This window comes from Cololabis saira, chromosome 8 (assembly GCF_033807715.1).
Source record: "Cololabis saira isolate AMF1-May2022 chromosome 8, fColSai1.1, whole genome shotgun sequence".
Taxonomy (NCBI): Eukaryota; Metazoa; Chordata; class Actinopteri; order Beloniformes; family Belonidae; genus Cololabis; species Cololabis saira.
In genome coordinates this window covers 34206857-34222603 of record NC_084594.1, presented here as the reverse complement: position 1 = coordinate 34222603, position 15747 = coordinate 34206857, and the positions used below count along the sequence as shown (strand labels likewise).

Sequence of the window (15747 nt, the reverse complement as noted above, 5' to 3'; positions counted from 1 at the left end):
ATCGTAGGAGTGTTAGAGCTCAAACATCTGTCTCTAATTTGTTTTCATAAAAGTACAGGTTAATTGTTTTAGCACTGGCTATGACCGAGTGAATACAATACCCTTGTCCCTTTTTAAAAATGAGACCTAAAACATTTATAAGGGAAGAAAATTAAATCTGTGTTTTGAAAGAGTTTGTTTGTGTTCAGCCAAACGTATGTGGCAGATGTGTTGCTATATTTCTTTATATAGACCAGTGTCGCAACTTGCTTTGAATGTTCACATATCGTATTGAATATACCGACACAAATCAATAGACTGTTGTCCTTGTCTGTGAAAAGGTAAAAGTAATTATGATGTGAGGATTGCAGGAAACAGACAATTTGATATTGTGTTTGCGGTGCGTGTAATGTATTGATCGTGTAACCGAATGCTCTTGATAGTTCATAAGAGATCCTGCACGGAAGTCAAACGTCTTGATGGATGTGCAGGTCAAAGTGATACATGAACCTGAACTGAATCCATCATTTATTTTTTTTATTCTGTAAATTTTGCGAGTAAAAATAGAAATTCCACTAAGAATAGTTATATTCTGCTTCTTAACCAGGTGGAAAAATAGTCTGGTTCATACTTTTGTTTCTTTTGTTAGTTGTTTCTGTCAGAAGATCTGTCTCAAGGTAAAGTGATTTCATTCCTCCAATATCTTTCAGATTTAACAGAATTTCATGTAACAGTAAGTAATTTTTAATTTTTTCTTAATTTTCACAGATAAAATCACAAAGTCCTTCACAAAGGGCAAGAACAGATAAAAATACATAATAAAAAAATTATATGATTAATATAAACGATAAGATAAAATAAAATCCACCACAGTAAAAGCTAGTTAACCCAGTCAGCTAAAAGCCATCTGAGTAAAGCATCTTCAGCTGTTTTTTAAAACTATCAACAGATTTGGCAACATGCACGGACAGGGTCAGGGTGTTCCTCAGTCTGGGGACTACGGCCTAAAGGACATGTACCCCGAGTTGAGGAGGCTTAGGTACTGATATCCAGTGGTTGGGTGGATGGATCTCAAATGCCCAATCACACTCCTTAGCCTCCCTGCTAAGATCTATTCAGGAGTACTGGAAAGGAGTGTCCATTCGGTAGTTGAGCCTTGGTTCAAGATGAGCAGTGTGGTTTTCGCCCTGGCCGTGGACCAACGGTGGACAGACACCCTCAGTAGGGTCCTGGAGGGGGCATTGGACTTTGCCCAACCAATCTACATGAGCTTTGTAGACTGATTCTCGGTGCACCGTCCAATGGATACTGCAAACTGGCCTCTCCCATCTTGAGCATGAAAACGTGTATGAGAGGATGCTGTTCATTGATTACAGCTCAGCATTCAACATTATTGATCTAATGAAGCTGGCTGGAAAGCTCAGGATCCTGGGACGAACATCTCCTCTTCCACTTTGACGCTGAGCACAGGAGCCCCTCGGGTTCCCCTCCCCTACAGCCTGATGACCTGTGACTGTGTGGCCACATACGGCTCTAATGCCATCCTGAGGTTCCCAGATGACACCACCGCCCCGGGTCTCATCTCTAACAACAATGAGACCTCCTACAGAGAGGAGGTTTGGGTCCTGGAAGCATTGTGTTAGGACACCAACCTGTCACTCTATCTGTAAAACAAAGGAGATGGTGACAGGGTGGCTTATTTCAAACTCCTAGGTGTGCACATTAGTGTACTCATGGACTACATACACTACTGCACCTCTCAAAGTTGCCCATAAGAGACTTTTCTACTTGAAGAGACTCAGGAAGTTTGGACTTTCCACCACCATACTCTGCACCTTCTGTAGAAGCACCGTTGGGAGGGTTCCGACGGGCTCCATCGCCTCCTGGTAGAGCAGCTGCTTTGCTGCTGTCAGGAAGTCTCTCCAACGGGTAGCGAAGACAGCTGAGCACATCACTGGCTGTAAGCTGCCCTGTCCGCAGAGCATCTTTGAGACTACGGGCCTCAGGAAGATGGAGAGGATTCTCTGAGACTCCTCCTACCCAGCTCATGGACTGTTTTGATTGCTGCCGTGACGTCGGTAGATGCTGTCGGAGTATCTATGCACGAACCACCGGACGAACAAATAGTCTTTTGCCCCTCTGCAATCATACTACTGAACAAATACACTTCATACACTACATATGTACAGATGCACTAAAAAATTAAAAGAAAAAATTGAATCTTTGCACAAAACCTCACATTATTTTTTGCTAATTTTCATATTACTTCATATTGGCACAGTCTTGCAAACTGTGCAATATTTTCACTACTTTCTCAATGCTCACATACACACATTCACTATACAGCTTTTAGTTATTTCCTTTGATTTCTATTCTTATAGCTTTTTTTTTAATTTGTTTGGACTATTATTATTTAACGCACATCTTGTTGCAAGTTATTCATTGCTCGGTATAACCTGAACTTCTTGGTTCATATTTAGTCTTTTATGGTGTGGAGTATTTTTTATATATATCTTCCTATATCACAATTAATTACATCCAACAGTTAACATAAAAGTGTTTGAGATTCACATCTTTGGCTGTGTATTTGCATTGTCATGCTCTTGTGCACGTACCCAAGCCGTCTCAACTGTTACAGCTGTATTCCTTTTAATTCCCGATTGGAAAGCAGGCCAGCATCCATCCGGTGTCTAAATCCTGTCAGGCAGAGGTGCTGAACTTTAGTTGCCCTCATCAGATGGGGTCAGATGTTGTCATCGTAGTTGCCACACAACATAGATCAAACGGCTCCCGTGCTCTCACACCCTGGCTGTGTGTGTGTGTGTGTGTGTGTGTGTGTGTGTGTTTCAAAGGTGATGGGTGTAAAAAGTTAAACTAATTAACTTCCACCCAAAGCCAATGATGAATCGTGTGCCACAAAAAGACACCTCCCTGTGTGTGACTGCGCATACATGTATAAGCTGCTGAAATAGCTGTTGACGAGGACAGGACATTTTTCCTTCTTTGCTCTATTTGTACTATGATAGACCAATAAATGCACGCTTAGCATTAACACTTTTACTTATTTATTTGTTTTGGTGTGTGTGTGGGAGGGGGGGTCACATATGTGTCAGAGGATTACTCTGGCTTTTGGCATCTCTGTCCACCGTCTGTTGGATTGCCTGAGAGGACTGTGCCCTGCCTCATTTGTCCCTTCACACAGATGACCGAACAGCAAGGGAGGGACATGTCAAAGTGAAAGTTGTCCAGAACTCCATATGTTCGGTCATGGCAATGCAATGTTCATGCTGCATAAATCTATTTTGATTTTATTTGAGGGGGGAAAAAATGACAAAATGATAGAAAATATCCCCGCCCCTTGTCCCTGCATGTTACAATCATAGCAGTCTCGTCTGTGGCCAAACACTTTATTTAATCACATGCTATGGCTCTAGATATTGACTGTATAAATATGCTAGGTTTGTGGGCTTTAAATATAAATGGATCCATAGTAACTCAGATAATGTTTAGCCTGTTTGTTCAGTCTTTTTTTTTTGTTTCATGTATTCAGAAATCATAGTTTATAATGTAATCTGTTTTCACAAGGATTTGTTTTTTTTTAATTATCTTTTTTCAGAGATGTCACGGTTGAAAATATGTTGTTATATCTTTGTTTCTTTTATCTCATTTAAGCCCGTGTTCAGCAGTGGTTGTACTCCCAGAATTTAATATGTTTATGCATTAAAAACTTTGAGTAACTGAAAAACTTGCAAAGTCTTTGGCAGAATTTGTAAAAAGGAATTGGCATGATGCAACTGTGACTACATGAAAGAAAAATGAGATGTGATGCCGAGTGTGGAAAGGAAACTTAGACGGTAGCAAGCAGCTTTAGTTTCATAATGAACTGAGAATTAGATAGTTTGCTGTGATTGGACAGTATTTAAAAATGTTGCTTCCAGATGGTCCGGCTCAGTTAGTTTTCAATGAATACCCTCACAACAAATGTGTGCCAGCAGCTGGATTAATGCTAACTCATTGAGGTGACATTAGTTCTAGCTTTGAGAGTCATCCTCATCCTCTCTTACCCTCTGTTTTTCAGAAGGCTGAATCCAGAAAAGTTGTCATTGAGCTCATCCAATTTAAACTCGATGCAGGAGTCTCGACGCAGAACACCCGGCTTGTTTTTCCCTCTCTTCATTTTGCAGTGTGGTCAATGGAGCTTTTGTTGGAATGGGTATTGAATTAATTTGGCCTACAGTGATAACTGTGTCCTACCCATGGGTGTAAGCCAAGGCTCTGCTTGTCTGCCCGTTTTGATACACTGTTCACAGATTCACTTCCTATTTGGTTTTCTAAGAGAAGCATCTCAGTGGAGTTAAATGAGTGGCCACTATTGTGTGGGAAATGACCAGACACTTGGCTGAACAATGAGGCTCAGCGGAAGACTCTCCAAAGCTGACGTTCAATACAAGTTGTGACTGTAAATAAGCAATTTGAGAGTGTTTTGTAGGATCTGAATGACTTTAAATTACCTCTAAATGCACAAAGCTTCAGATGTGTGTGGGTTCTATATTGAATTTTAGCATTGCACAAGATTTTCCTTCCATCTGTGTCACCACACAGTGGCCTATAATGAAGATATGAACACACGTGTGCGTGCGTGCGTGCGTGCGTGCGTGCGTGCGCGCGTGCGTGCGCGCGTGCGCGCATATGTATATATATATGTATATATTTATTAGGGCTGGGCGATTTTGGACAAAAATAAAAACCCGATTTTTTTTTTTTTTTTTTTTTTTTCTCTGAAAACCCGATTTTCAATTAGGATTTTTTTGTTAAAACTACAAAAGACAATGGAATAAATCGTTTCAAATATTTTATCTTTATTTTTTAAGAAAAATAGCAAACAAATTTCCCTATTGGGAATGAAGTGCAATTGAAAGATACTGTAAATCATCTTTGAGTTTAGTAAAGTGACAACATTTACAATTTTCTTGACCAAACAAAGATGACTAGACAAGCTGTCTGTAATGCAGCCAGCTGCAAAAAAGGAAAATCGATTTTCCGATTTTCCTTTTTTTAACATCGTCTTGATTAATAAGTCCGATTTAGATTTAAAATCGATTAATCGCACAGCCTTAATAAATATATACATACATACATACATACATACATACATACAGTTACCGTGACAGCTGGGTGATTGAGTGGATGCCGGTCAAGAACATATTGTGCCCCAACATTTTGTTCAACATACATATGGGGGGAAAAACTGCTTTCTATGCTTTCTGTGGTTTTCCTGCTGGCATAAATCTAAGACATGCTTGTTTGAGTAATGATGTGCACATCAGTGATTTATCACTGGTGTCACTGGCTACAGAGGGAGCCTGTCCCCCCTTCCCTATACTTCTATTTTTACCAGCTTATTGCTTACCAGTCCACTAGTGGAAAAAGTGAGTGAGAGATGAGATGGATTAGGAGATTGAAGAAGGAGAAAGGCGAGGGATAAAAGGAGAAAAAAAACAAATGTAAAGGCTTTTGTTTTTTTATTTCTACCATTTCATAAGCTGCACATAGAAACAATGTGGATATGCATAAAATGAGATTACGTTTATATGAGCAATAATTTCACAACGGAAAAATGTATATTTTCAACAATTATCAAAAATGTATTGCAAGTTGAATCAAGTGTGTTTTGATCTCGGTCTAGTTTGAGTTGTAACGTGGTTTGCCATTGATCCAATGTTGGCCAACTGTCAGCAGGCACTCAAGAGAAGGACTTGAGTCTCACAGGCCACCTGCCAAGTCACACATGCATTCTCATATTCACAATTCCCCCAAACATATGGCAGGATCTTAGAAGGTGTTACAGCTATACCTCACACTCTACCCCAGTGTGAAGGGACATAAACAAACAATGGATAAGCTCCTTTTTGATAGTCGTCTCGAGGGTGAGAAAATCTCCCCATTTTTTGTTTTTCATCTGACTGTTATGTGATCAAGTGCCATCTGTGAATCTCCCCAATAGCCAGAATGAAATTATAGTTGCTGATATTTCATGCAGTAATAATATATGTTTCTGATGCACTGTACTGGATTTGTCGAGCATAAATATTTGTGTGTTTTTATCAAAAGTTTGTCCAAGAAAGGAAAAGGCTGTTAACTACGTTTTTATTAGATTTGTCTACAAATCAAAAAATATATATAAAATGTTACAAGGGCTTGTAGAGTAATTAAATACTGTTCACCCTCAGTTAGATGCATCATTGTTAGCTGAAATCTTGAGCTAATTTGAGATCTCTCTTTGACTGGGTGTGTAGGTACGACCCGCGCCCCACGTGACGGAGAAGTTCCTGGCGTGGACTACAACTTCCTCTCTGTAGAGGACTTCCTGGAATTGGAGAAGAGTGGGACCCTCCTGGAAATAGGAACATATGACGGTAAAATTAGCAGCTACATCTTAACCTTTTTGGCTTGTTTGATTTATTTATTTTTTTGCATCAAAACAAAAGGGTGAAAGAAACGGAGGGGGAAAAAAAACTTCTGGAATCTGGCGATGGAGTCAACAGCCAGACGTGGACTGGGATCAAAAAGCAGCCCTGTCTTTTGCCACAGACTCACCCTTATTATTAAACCTTACAGCACTCCTATTGGATCTTTTGAATGCTTTTGTCTCAGAGGGGCCCCCATAGGCCTGGAGGTTAAGTTGATTTTGTGGCGTCGCCCAAAATGTACCCTTGATGAGTAATTCTCTTGTTTTCTCCTCCATCGTTACTTTCTTGAGTCTTTCTCTCCTTTGCCTTTGTGCTGATATCAACTCTACTTTCATCATTGTTCATGTGGGATGTAGTGCCATGTTGTTGGCACAGGTGACCTGGATGGGAGTCAAGTTGCTTGGAGTGGATTTTGCCCGTAGAGGAGAGACCGTGATGATACTTTCAAAGGTTAATTAAATATCCCTTCAAGTTAAATTGAGACTGGTATTTTGAATGTAAAAAAACAGAATTATATTTGCTGCTTTAGAATAAAAAGCTTGAGTTAAAGCTATAAAAACTAACAAAAATGCAGCAGAACCTCATCTAAACAATACAAACATAACAGTCAATGCCATGTACACTCCATTAGACACACATCCAGCACAAAAACCATGGTTAGACAGTAATGCAGTGCCCATAATAATACAAAAGGCTATCCAATACATGAAAAGACACTTTACAGCGACAGCAAATGGTAATACATAGATGAGTTGTACCTTCAGATGTATCCTACCTACTTTTTAGCTTGCTCATAAGCCAATGAGAAATTTGCTTTTCTCAGCAACTTTTACGACTACATCATCAGGGGGCAGGTTCATTTAAATCTTTCTCCACACCATGACCTTGAAGGCCTCCAGATTATCCGCTGAAATCCAGCCCCTTAGACAATTCTTAAAAAAAAACAAACAAAAAAAACCCCCAAACTTTTTATTTTGAGCATTTTTTTTCTTCTTTCCAGTAGGAATGGGTGATATTTTATAGTTCACAATATACCGTCAAAACAATTCCTCACGATAAGAATTTGTCATCTTGCGGTAAAAACGATAAATTCCCCTTGATGATGTTTTTGTGTAAAGCTGATTTTTGGAAGGAAGGAAGGAAGGAAGGAAGGAAGGAAGGAAGGAAGGAAGGAAGAAAAGAGGAAGGGAAGAAGGAAGGAGAGAGCAGGAGGAAAGAAGGAAGGAAGGGAAAAAAGAAGGAAGGAAGGAAGGAAGGAAGGAAGGAAGGGAGAAAAGAGGAAGGGAAGAAGGAAGGAGAGAGCAGGAGGAAGAAAGAAAGAAAGAAAGAAAGAAAGAAAGAAAGAAAGAAAGAAAGAAAGAAAGAAAGAAAGAAAGAAAGAAAGAAAGAAAGAAAGAAAGAAAGAAAGAAAGAAAGAAAGAAAGAAAGAAAGAAAGAAAGAAAGAAAGAAAGAAAGAAAGAAAGAAAGAAAGAAAGAAAGAAAAATTCCCGTTGATGATGTTTTTGTGTAACAAACATGGCGGATCTGAGAGCGAGATAGATTTATAGTTGAAAAGGTGGAGTTGAATTGGTATTTTTTTTATCGTAATTTTTATCTTTATCGGGATAAATGCCATAAATTATCGTGATACATTTCTTAGTCCATACCGCCCATCCCTACTTTCCAGCTATTCCATTTGTGTCGCTGTCCATCTTTTGTGGTGATATGCCCTGTATATTTGTTCATCAGCTGACTGATGTAGGCAAAGCTTGAAAAAAAAGTTCCAGGATGTGACGATAATGGTAAGCAGACTCTCAGTTGTCTGCCTCCTGCCCTGCTTCAGCTGCCTGTGGCTCTTTCTGCAGTAAAGCACTTCCCAAGTCTCAGTCTTCAGTCTCTATCTCACAGTACAGTTGTCTTCATCATGTTTTTGCTCAAGGAGTATGGTAGAAAGACCATCGTAACAAGCCATTCAGCCTCAGTACAATTGGAACGAGAATTTAAATTGCATTGTGGATAATAAGTCAGGTTCATTCCTACAGAGACTCTGCCTGGACGGCTCTCTGTCACTGAAACTGTTCATAGCTTTTATAGACAGAATATCTAGGTGTGGCCAATTAGTGGAAGGCAACCTGTTCGTTGACCCAAGATTCCAAACCTCAGGAATGTCCTCTCCACGTTTGGATATCTCTGGGTCTTGTTCAGGAGCAGGAGATGTGACTCTTTTCTGTTGAGGTGAAGAAAGAGTTGAGCCAAAAGATAAAGTTCTCTGTTTGCCAGTCAATGTTTGTTCCTTCCCTTACACACGGCCACAAGTTGTTTAGTGACTAAAACAACAGGACTGATGGTACAAGTGAATTTCCTCTTCAGCCTGGCTTGACTATCTTTTGGAGATCAGGTGAAGGGGGTTTGTCATTTGGGATGGACTCAGAATAAAGCCTCTCCTCCTCCACTTTGAGAGGAGCAAATTGAAGAGGTGAGGATGCCTCAAGGACACCTAGCTGGAGAGGTGTTCCACCCGGGAGGCCGCCTCAGGGTAGACCAAGACTTGAAGCTCGCTTTGTAGTTTTTCTGGTGATTTGAGAAAGGAATATTTTACAAAACTGCATCAACAGGTCACCTGACGTCCAGTTTTTTTTTTTCTTTCATGCAGTCCTGCATGTTTTAGATGCTAACCTGCTTCAGCACATCATGATACAAGTAGCTGTGTCATTAACAGAGTTGTCCGGACCTTGATGACAAGCTGGTGACGACCATTAGTTAGAATCAGGCGTGCTGATGCATGGCAACATCTAAAACCTGCAGGGCGGTGGATCCCGAGGACCAGGGTTGGAGACAGGGCCGCCGCAAGGGGTGTGCGAACCGTGCCACCGCACGGGGCCTCGCGCTATGGGCCGGTTTTTTTTTCCACTTTTTTTTTTGTTTTCCAAATTTTTTTTTCCTTTTTTCCCTTATAAATATCAACAGTCACGTTCCATTACAGACTTAAATGTGTACTAGTCTGTGCATATCAATAAATATATGTGCAATGATGCGCGTGTCTGTTGTTCAATACAACTGCGTCAGACCAAGCGCAGACACAGGCTGCTCTGATCCAGACGGGTGGAGTTGGAACAAACTGTCACACAATGTTGAGAGAACGAGACAGATTCAGGAAATTTCCATCAGGGGATGAAAAAAGAAAAAAAACTAAAGAAAATGGAAGAGTTTAATGCCTCTCTGAAAGGATCATTTGATAAATTTGTTACAAAAATCACCGATCCGACCGGGTCTCAAGCAGCCATGGGGCCCCGCGTCGAGGCAAGCCAAATGATGATGAGGCAGGGGAAGGTATCCAGTATTTTGCTAATTGGAGAGTTAAAATTGCGCATATAGACACCCGATCCGACCCGAAAAACCCAAAAATATCCCCCCAGCCATTTTGCACAGGGCCTCGCAAATCTCCCAGACGGCTCTGGTTGGAGACCACTGCTGTTTAGCTAAAAGGTTGCACCAGTCATTCAAAGTTTCTAATCCACTGTTCCTCCATGATAAATTTGTACCTTGAAAGCAGAAAACTATTTAACATGACTTAATGGAAAGTCATTTCATAGTTGAGTGTTTTATCAACATTTCTGCTTCATTTTTTCTTTCCAAAACTGTCATGAAAACACACCTGTGACATGTTGCACACATGTGCTTTGTTTCAGACTGGGTGTGGTTTAAAGCATTCCCTTGTATTTCATGTGTTTCAGACTGCTGAAGAACACATTTCTCTGCAGTTCAGTGATGCTAACGCAGTCATGTGATATAAACCTGTTGAAATGCTCCGCGGAGGCATCTGGATATCTCTGGGTGACACAGCTGGACAAACCTTTCATATGCGCTGTTCATAGTCCCGCAACTCTATGAGCAGTTAGGATATATGATTAGGAATGGCAGGAGCAGCCAGCCAGCTTCAGGATGAAAAGCAGGGTTGGATATTAAATCCCATTTAGCACAAATTAATTCTGACTAGCATTAATTTATTGGTATTTAAAGGTCTGTGTGACTGGGCACATGTGCTGCTTCCTGGTGTGTTGCTTATGTGCTAAATAAATTGATTCCAGCTCTGAAAAGGGTTATAGACTACTTTAGCTACCTTAGGGGTTATAGACTATAAGAGCAGCTTCTGCCTTGTCTGAAAAAGGTACAACTGATCTGTGAGCAGTGGCACTTATGGTTGAACCACCAGTATTCACTTCATGTGCCTTCTCCTATTAGGGTAGGAGCTCCCCTATAGATGCCAGGCTCATTTGTTAATCCATTAATGAAGCCCCTAGTAGTAGTGTTTGAGCACATTGAGTCCATGCTCATCATGTGAAATGTGCTTTATAAATAAATGTGCCTTGCCTTGCCTAGTAGACATGGCTCCCACAAGCACACAACACTCCCAGTGCCTTCCAAAACCTTTTCTGTAACATTTTGACTGCAATCTGCTGAATTCAGACCCATATAACACACACATATAACTCTCAACGCAAGACAAGTCTGAACTGCCTCAGACACTTCCACTTTGTATCAGTCTGAGAGCAAAACGGCAAATTCCACGAGTAGATGTTTCTCAAAGAGACAGAACACGCCTTCGTGCACAAGAAGAGCTAAGACATGAACACAGGGTATTTGCACAAACTAAGACTCAGGAATCGCTGTTCTGGTGTGAAGATGAGCATTTTGCATGCCAGCACTGACTTTTGAGTGTGAAAGCAGAGTTCAGAGGAAGAGCGCTTCATTATCTGAATGTGAAAACAGGGAGGCCTGCTCTCAGAGAGTGTGTGTGCATGTGTGTGTAATATATGGTCATATTATAGAGCCACTATGCACTTGGCACACCAATATTATGTTGATATGAAACGTTGTGAGTAAAGAGACCTTAGTAAGGGCTTTAATGTCATACATCAGTTGATGTACTGTCCAATCTCGCACAAATGGCAAATATTGCCCATCACCATGGCTCTCTCTCCCCCACAGTCTTGGGCATTTCTTTTTTTTTATTATTTATAATTTTTATTTTTCAAAATGAAGGCAGGGACAATAAATAAAATAAAAAGGTTAACACCACATTTCACATAATCAAAAAAAAGAAACATTACAATAACACAAAAAGAAAAGACAAGGGGGTGGGGGGAAGGGTTGGTACAGATACATTTAAAGAATGATGGTGCCTCTAGCGTCAGTTCAGGTCCAGCTCTAAAAGAAGAATAAGTAAAATAAAATAAGAAGCATGTGACCAACACAACAGGTCGTATTATTATTACATTATTCTCAACTGTTGTCTTATGACAGTCCATGGGGCAAATTGGTCATTTTCATTGCCTTTGAGGATTGCGGTTGCCTTTTCCATTGATAATAAACCCAAAAAGTCCTTCAGCCAATTATATTTGTGAAAGCAGTTTGGTTTGCAAATCTTCCAGTTCATAAGTATTGACCTCTTCACAGACAGAAAGGCGAGAGCAATGATATGTTGCATAATCTTCCCATGCAGTCTTGGGCATTTCTGAATGAAGCTGCAAGGAGCTCTAATGGAAAAGTGACCATTGTCTGAATGTCTCAATGTCATTAGTTACACAGATTAATAATATCTGTTCTGAAAAGAATTTGACTAACCCAACACATGGGATGTGACTGTAGCACAACTAAGCTGTTCGGGGTTCCTTTCATCAGTCCATAACAGGCCATGACTTCAAGAAATTGAAAAAACTGAGAAAGAAGGCTGGTTCTGTTCTGGAGCCTCTGGCGCTGATTGTGAGAAGGGGGATACTTCATCAAATGAAGAACATCATGGACAACCCTGAGCTTCCTCTTCACAACTCAGTGACTCAGCAAGAGAGGGCCTTCAGTCGGAGTCAGATCTGGTGCCACACCGGCCACGATAGGAGATCCTTCCTCCCTACGCATAAGAATAAACATCTGCAATGAATCTCTGAAAAGACCAAAATCATGACCACCGTAACAATTAATTTCCCTTCAGGGATTATTAAAACATTTTGGTATCGAATTGAATAACACAAAACACATAACTCTATCAGTTATCTTTTGTATTTACTGCTCTTTTCAAAATATTAGGTATTAACAGTTTCAATGGTTACATGATTCTATTTTGGTTTTTCATTTTTGAGAATTTGGTTTTTAGCATTTTTTGCAAATGTAACCCCAAGACAGTTTATAAAGTAATGAAATATAGACAATTTATGCAATTATAACTGAACACTTAAGGTTTTCATACCTTTAAACATATTTAAAGGCAAAAACATGGCACCAGTTATTCTCGTGTCCAACAAAACATTCCTTTTTTGGGGATAAACAAAAAAATAACCAAAAGTTGTAATGTAAAGATGAAAAAAAAAAATACATAAATAAATAAAAGAAAAATAAAAAAAAATAAAAAAAAAATCGATCTTTAGACATATGAATCGATTTTTAGGAATTAATATGAGAATCGATTTAGAATTGGGAAATAAATTTTTTCACCACAGGCCTAATGCTCACATGTTACAAGTTTAGCTTTAGGGTAGTTCAGAGATAAATTCCTAATCACAAGTTGCAGGCATAGGTTGTATATTTTTTGTTTGTTTTTTGTTGTGTTTTTACACAGTTTGCTTGCATAAATTACAAGATATCCCTACTATGTATTTCTACACAGTACGTTTATGACATCTAAAAACAGGCTGTGACTGATCGAAGATTCAGCTGTCACTTTGTTCTCTGCATGGCAATCAGTGAACAGAAGGGTAAATGGCTTTTAAATTCATTCAAGATTGGTGTGTGGTGTGCTTGTTGGGCACATTCAGAGACTAAAGTTCCCCACCAACAATGCATAACTAGCTAGAAGACATGATGATGAGGCTGCTATGTAAAGAAAAGTTGAGACTGAATAACAGTATTGCCCTTAGATTTAGGTCTGTAATCAACCAAAGAAATTCTTGGTCGACTGAAGCCCTCAAATTTCGACAAAAATTCAACTATTGGGCTTTTTTTGGCGGTGGGTTCATAATTGTCATCGTTGTCATCAATTTTCTATATATCAAATCCTTTTGATCGAATGTTTTGCGCTTAATTACACATTACAGCCTGTCAAGATTATTAATAGGAATATTATTTATATAAAACCATTTTTTTTGTCAGGTTTTAATAATTGACCGACACTATCATTTTGCACTGTACACGGCAATTTTTTTTTTTCTGGTTCAACTACACTGGACTTAACCCATATTTTGGTGGGGCTCAAATAAATGCCAGAATTTAAATGGTAATTTGCATTTAATAAAACCCCACCCTCCCACCACAGCTAGAAACAGCAGGGGCACAGAGAGACAGAGAAAAGAGAGAGAGAGAGACGATGCTGATTACGTTAACAGCAAACTGGTGGATGGAAGTGAGAGGCTTAACATCTGAGGGATGCAGTTGTTGTTGCGGGCGGCTGCGCCTTCAGTTATGAAACAATTATGAAACCAAAAGGTTGAAATATGTCAATTCTGATATGTCCATATTATCAAAACGGACGGGGCAAGTTGGCTTACCGTTTTCAGGTGGTACGAAATGTTTGATGTAGAGCTGTGATATCCAAACTGTTGCCATTGCAAAGTTTGCATTCAACTTTTTTTTCCATTGTCTATTTTTATGAAATTCTGGCGCACTGCAGATGTCTTTGACATGATAGATCAAATCACCGGACCTTGTCCTTCTACTTTACAATCTATCCGTCACTGGTCAGTGGGTTGGGCTAATCCAAAATAGCAAAAACACAGGGGTGTCCAAAGATAGACTGTTACCTGTGAAAGAGGTCTGCTCTGAAAACACCCCCTTCAGAACTTGGTACTTTCCTCCAGATGAAATTAAATTAGATAAAATAAAAGACCAATCAGAATTTTGTCGAGCAAAGCCGCATCGACTAATTAATCGACTAGTCGACTGTGAGATTACAGCCCTACTTAGATTCTCGGTTCACATCTAGTTTCAGACAACAAAGTTAGCAGCGTTGACACAATCAGTCTCAATTCAGAACGAGAGGATAATCTTTTACTCCTCCGGGTCAAAATGAAGAAGCTTTTTGTGGAACAGCTTTGTTCTCTGTATTATTCAGTAACTTGCAGTACCATATTTAGCAACTACAACTGGGAGGAGGTCTTATCAGGTCTTCTGCCTGATAAGAGTCTGCTCATTGAAAAGGTATTTTCTTTTTCTTACAATGCTCCTTCAAGACCTTGAGGTTTGCACAACTCTCAATTGAGTTGAAGTCTGGACACTGAATAGTTGATTTAATGACTGCAAGATTCCTAGGTTTTGTGGCCTGCAAAACAATCAATTCTTATCTCTCCCCCGGAGTGTTTGATGGTTGATGTGAGGGGTTACGGCTTTCATTTAGTTTTTACAATTTGCAGATTATGTTGAAACGGATCCACCTCGTTCCCTCTCCAACAGAGATTGTTCCGATAATTTTTGCTCTGATGCAACTATGCAAATATAAACTGTGACCCCATGTATTTTTACACCACCTGTTTTTTTCTTTTACATACTCTCAGAGCACATTTCACAGGGCATGTGCTCTGTGAGTATGGGGCCATTCAGTCCATGTACAACATGAAGGGGAATGGGGTTTACGTTGCTGGACTCATACATGTAGGTGTTGGCCTTTATCGCAGATTCTGTTCACAATATACACTTGCCGCCCATTTTATCATACACCTGGTATACCTCATAAAGTGATGAGTGCATATATATTTGTACACTGACCACTTTGGTAGGTATATCAGTTGTAACTAATAAAGTGAGTGTGTGTATATGGGAGGATTTTCATTATACTTTTTCGCAGAACAAAAGCGAATCTCTGAATTTGCGACAAAGGAACGGCTGCAGGCGGCCTAGTGTTTCCATTGAACTGTTTTTTCTTTTTATGAACATAACTCTAATACTTCTCTCTCTGTATCTCTGTAACTCTCCGTATCTCGTCCTGAGAGACTTCAATACAAAGAAAAAGATCTTGACTTCAAAGAAGATGTACTGTACGCAAACATCTTTAGTTTTGGACAAATTAGTGCCACTGCCTCTATCACTGTTGCGTAAATATTCAACGGAGGATGAAGACGCCACATGATCATTCAAATGATTATTCAAAGGCAAAGCCCTTACGTAATTCTGTAATGCATAATGATTTAGTAGTGTTATAGCACAACTACATTGTATTAATCAGGCCAAGAAATGCTGGTAACTAGTCTTGACGACTTTAAATTTGCCGACTATGTCACACCCTTTGCCCCTATTGCAATAATCTGGATTGTGAAAACCTAAAAAAGGTTTTGT

The 15747-nt window shown here is 39.7% G+C and overlaps 1 protein-coding gene across 8 annotated transcripts in view; it reads left to right on the top strand.

Moving 5' to 3' along the window:
- The window catches only part of magi1b (membrane associated guanylate kinase, WW and PDZ domain containing 1b), a 175687-nt gene that overhangs the window by 101214 nt on the left and 58726 nt on the right, over window positions 1-15747 (top strand). For all 8 annotated transcript variants that reach the window (XM_061727862.1, XM_061727859.1, XM_061727861.1 and 5 more), the window contains one exon: window positions 6276-6395. In XM_061727862.1, coding sequence (XP_061583846.1) covers window positions 6276-6395 — 120 coding nt within the window. The remainder of the gene's footprint in view (window positions 1-6275; window positions 6396-15747) is intronic.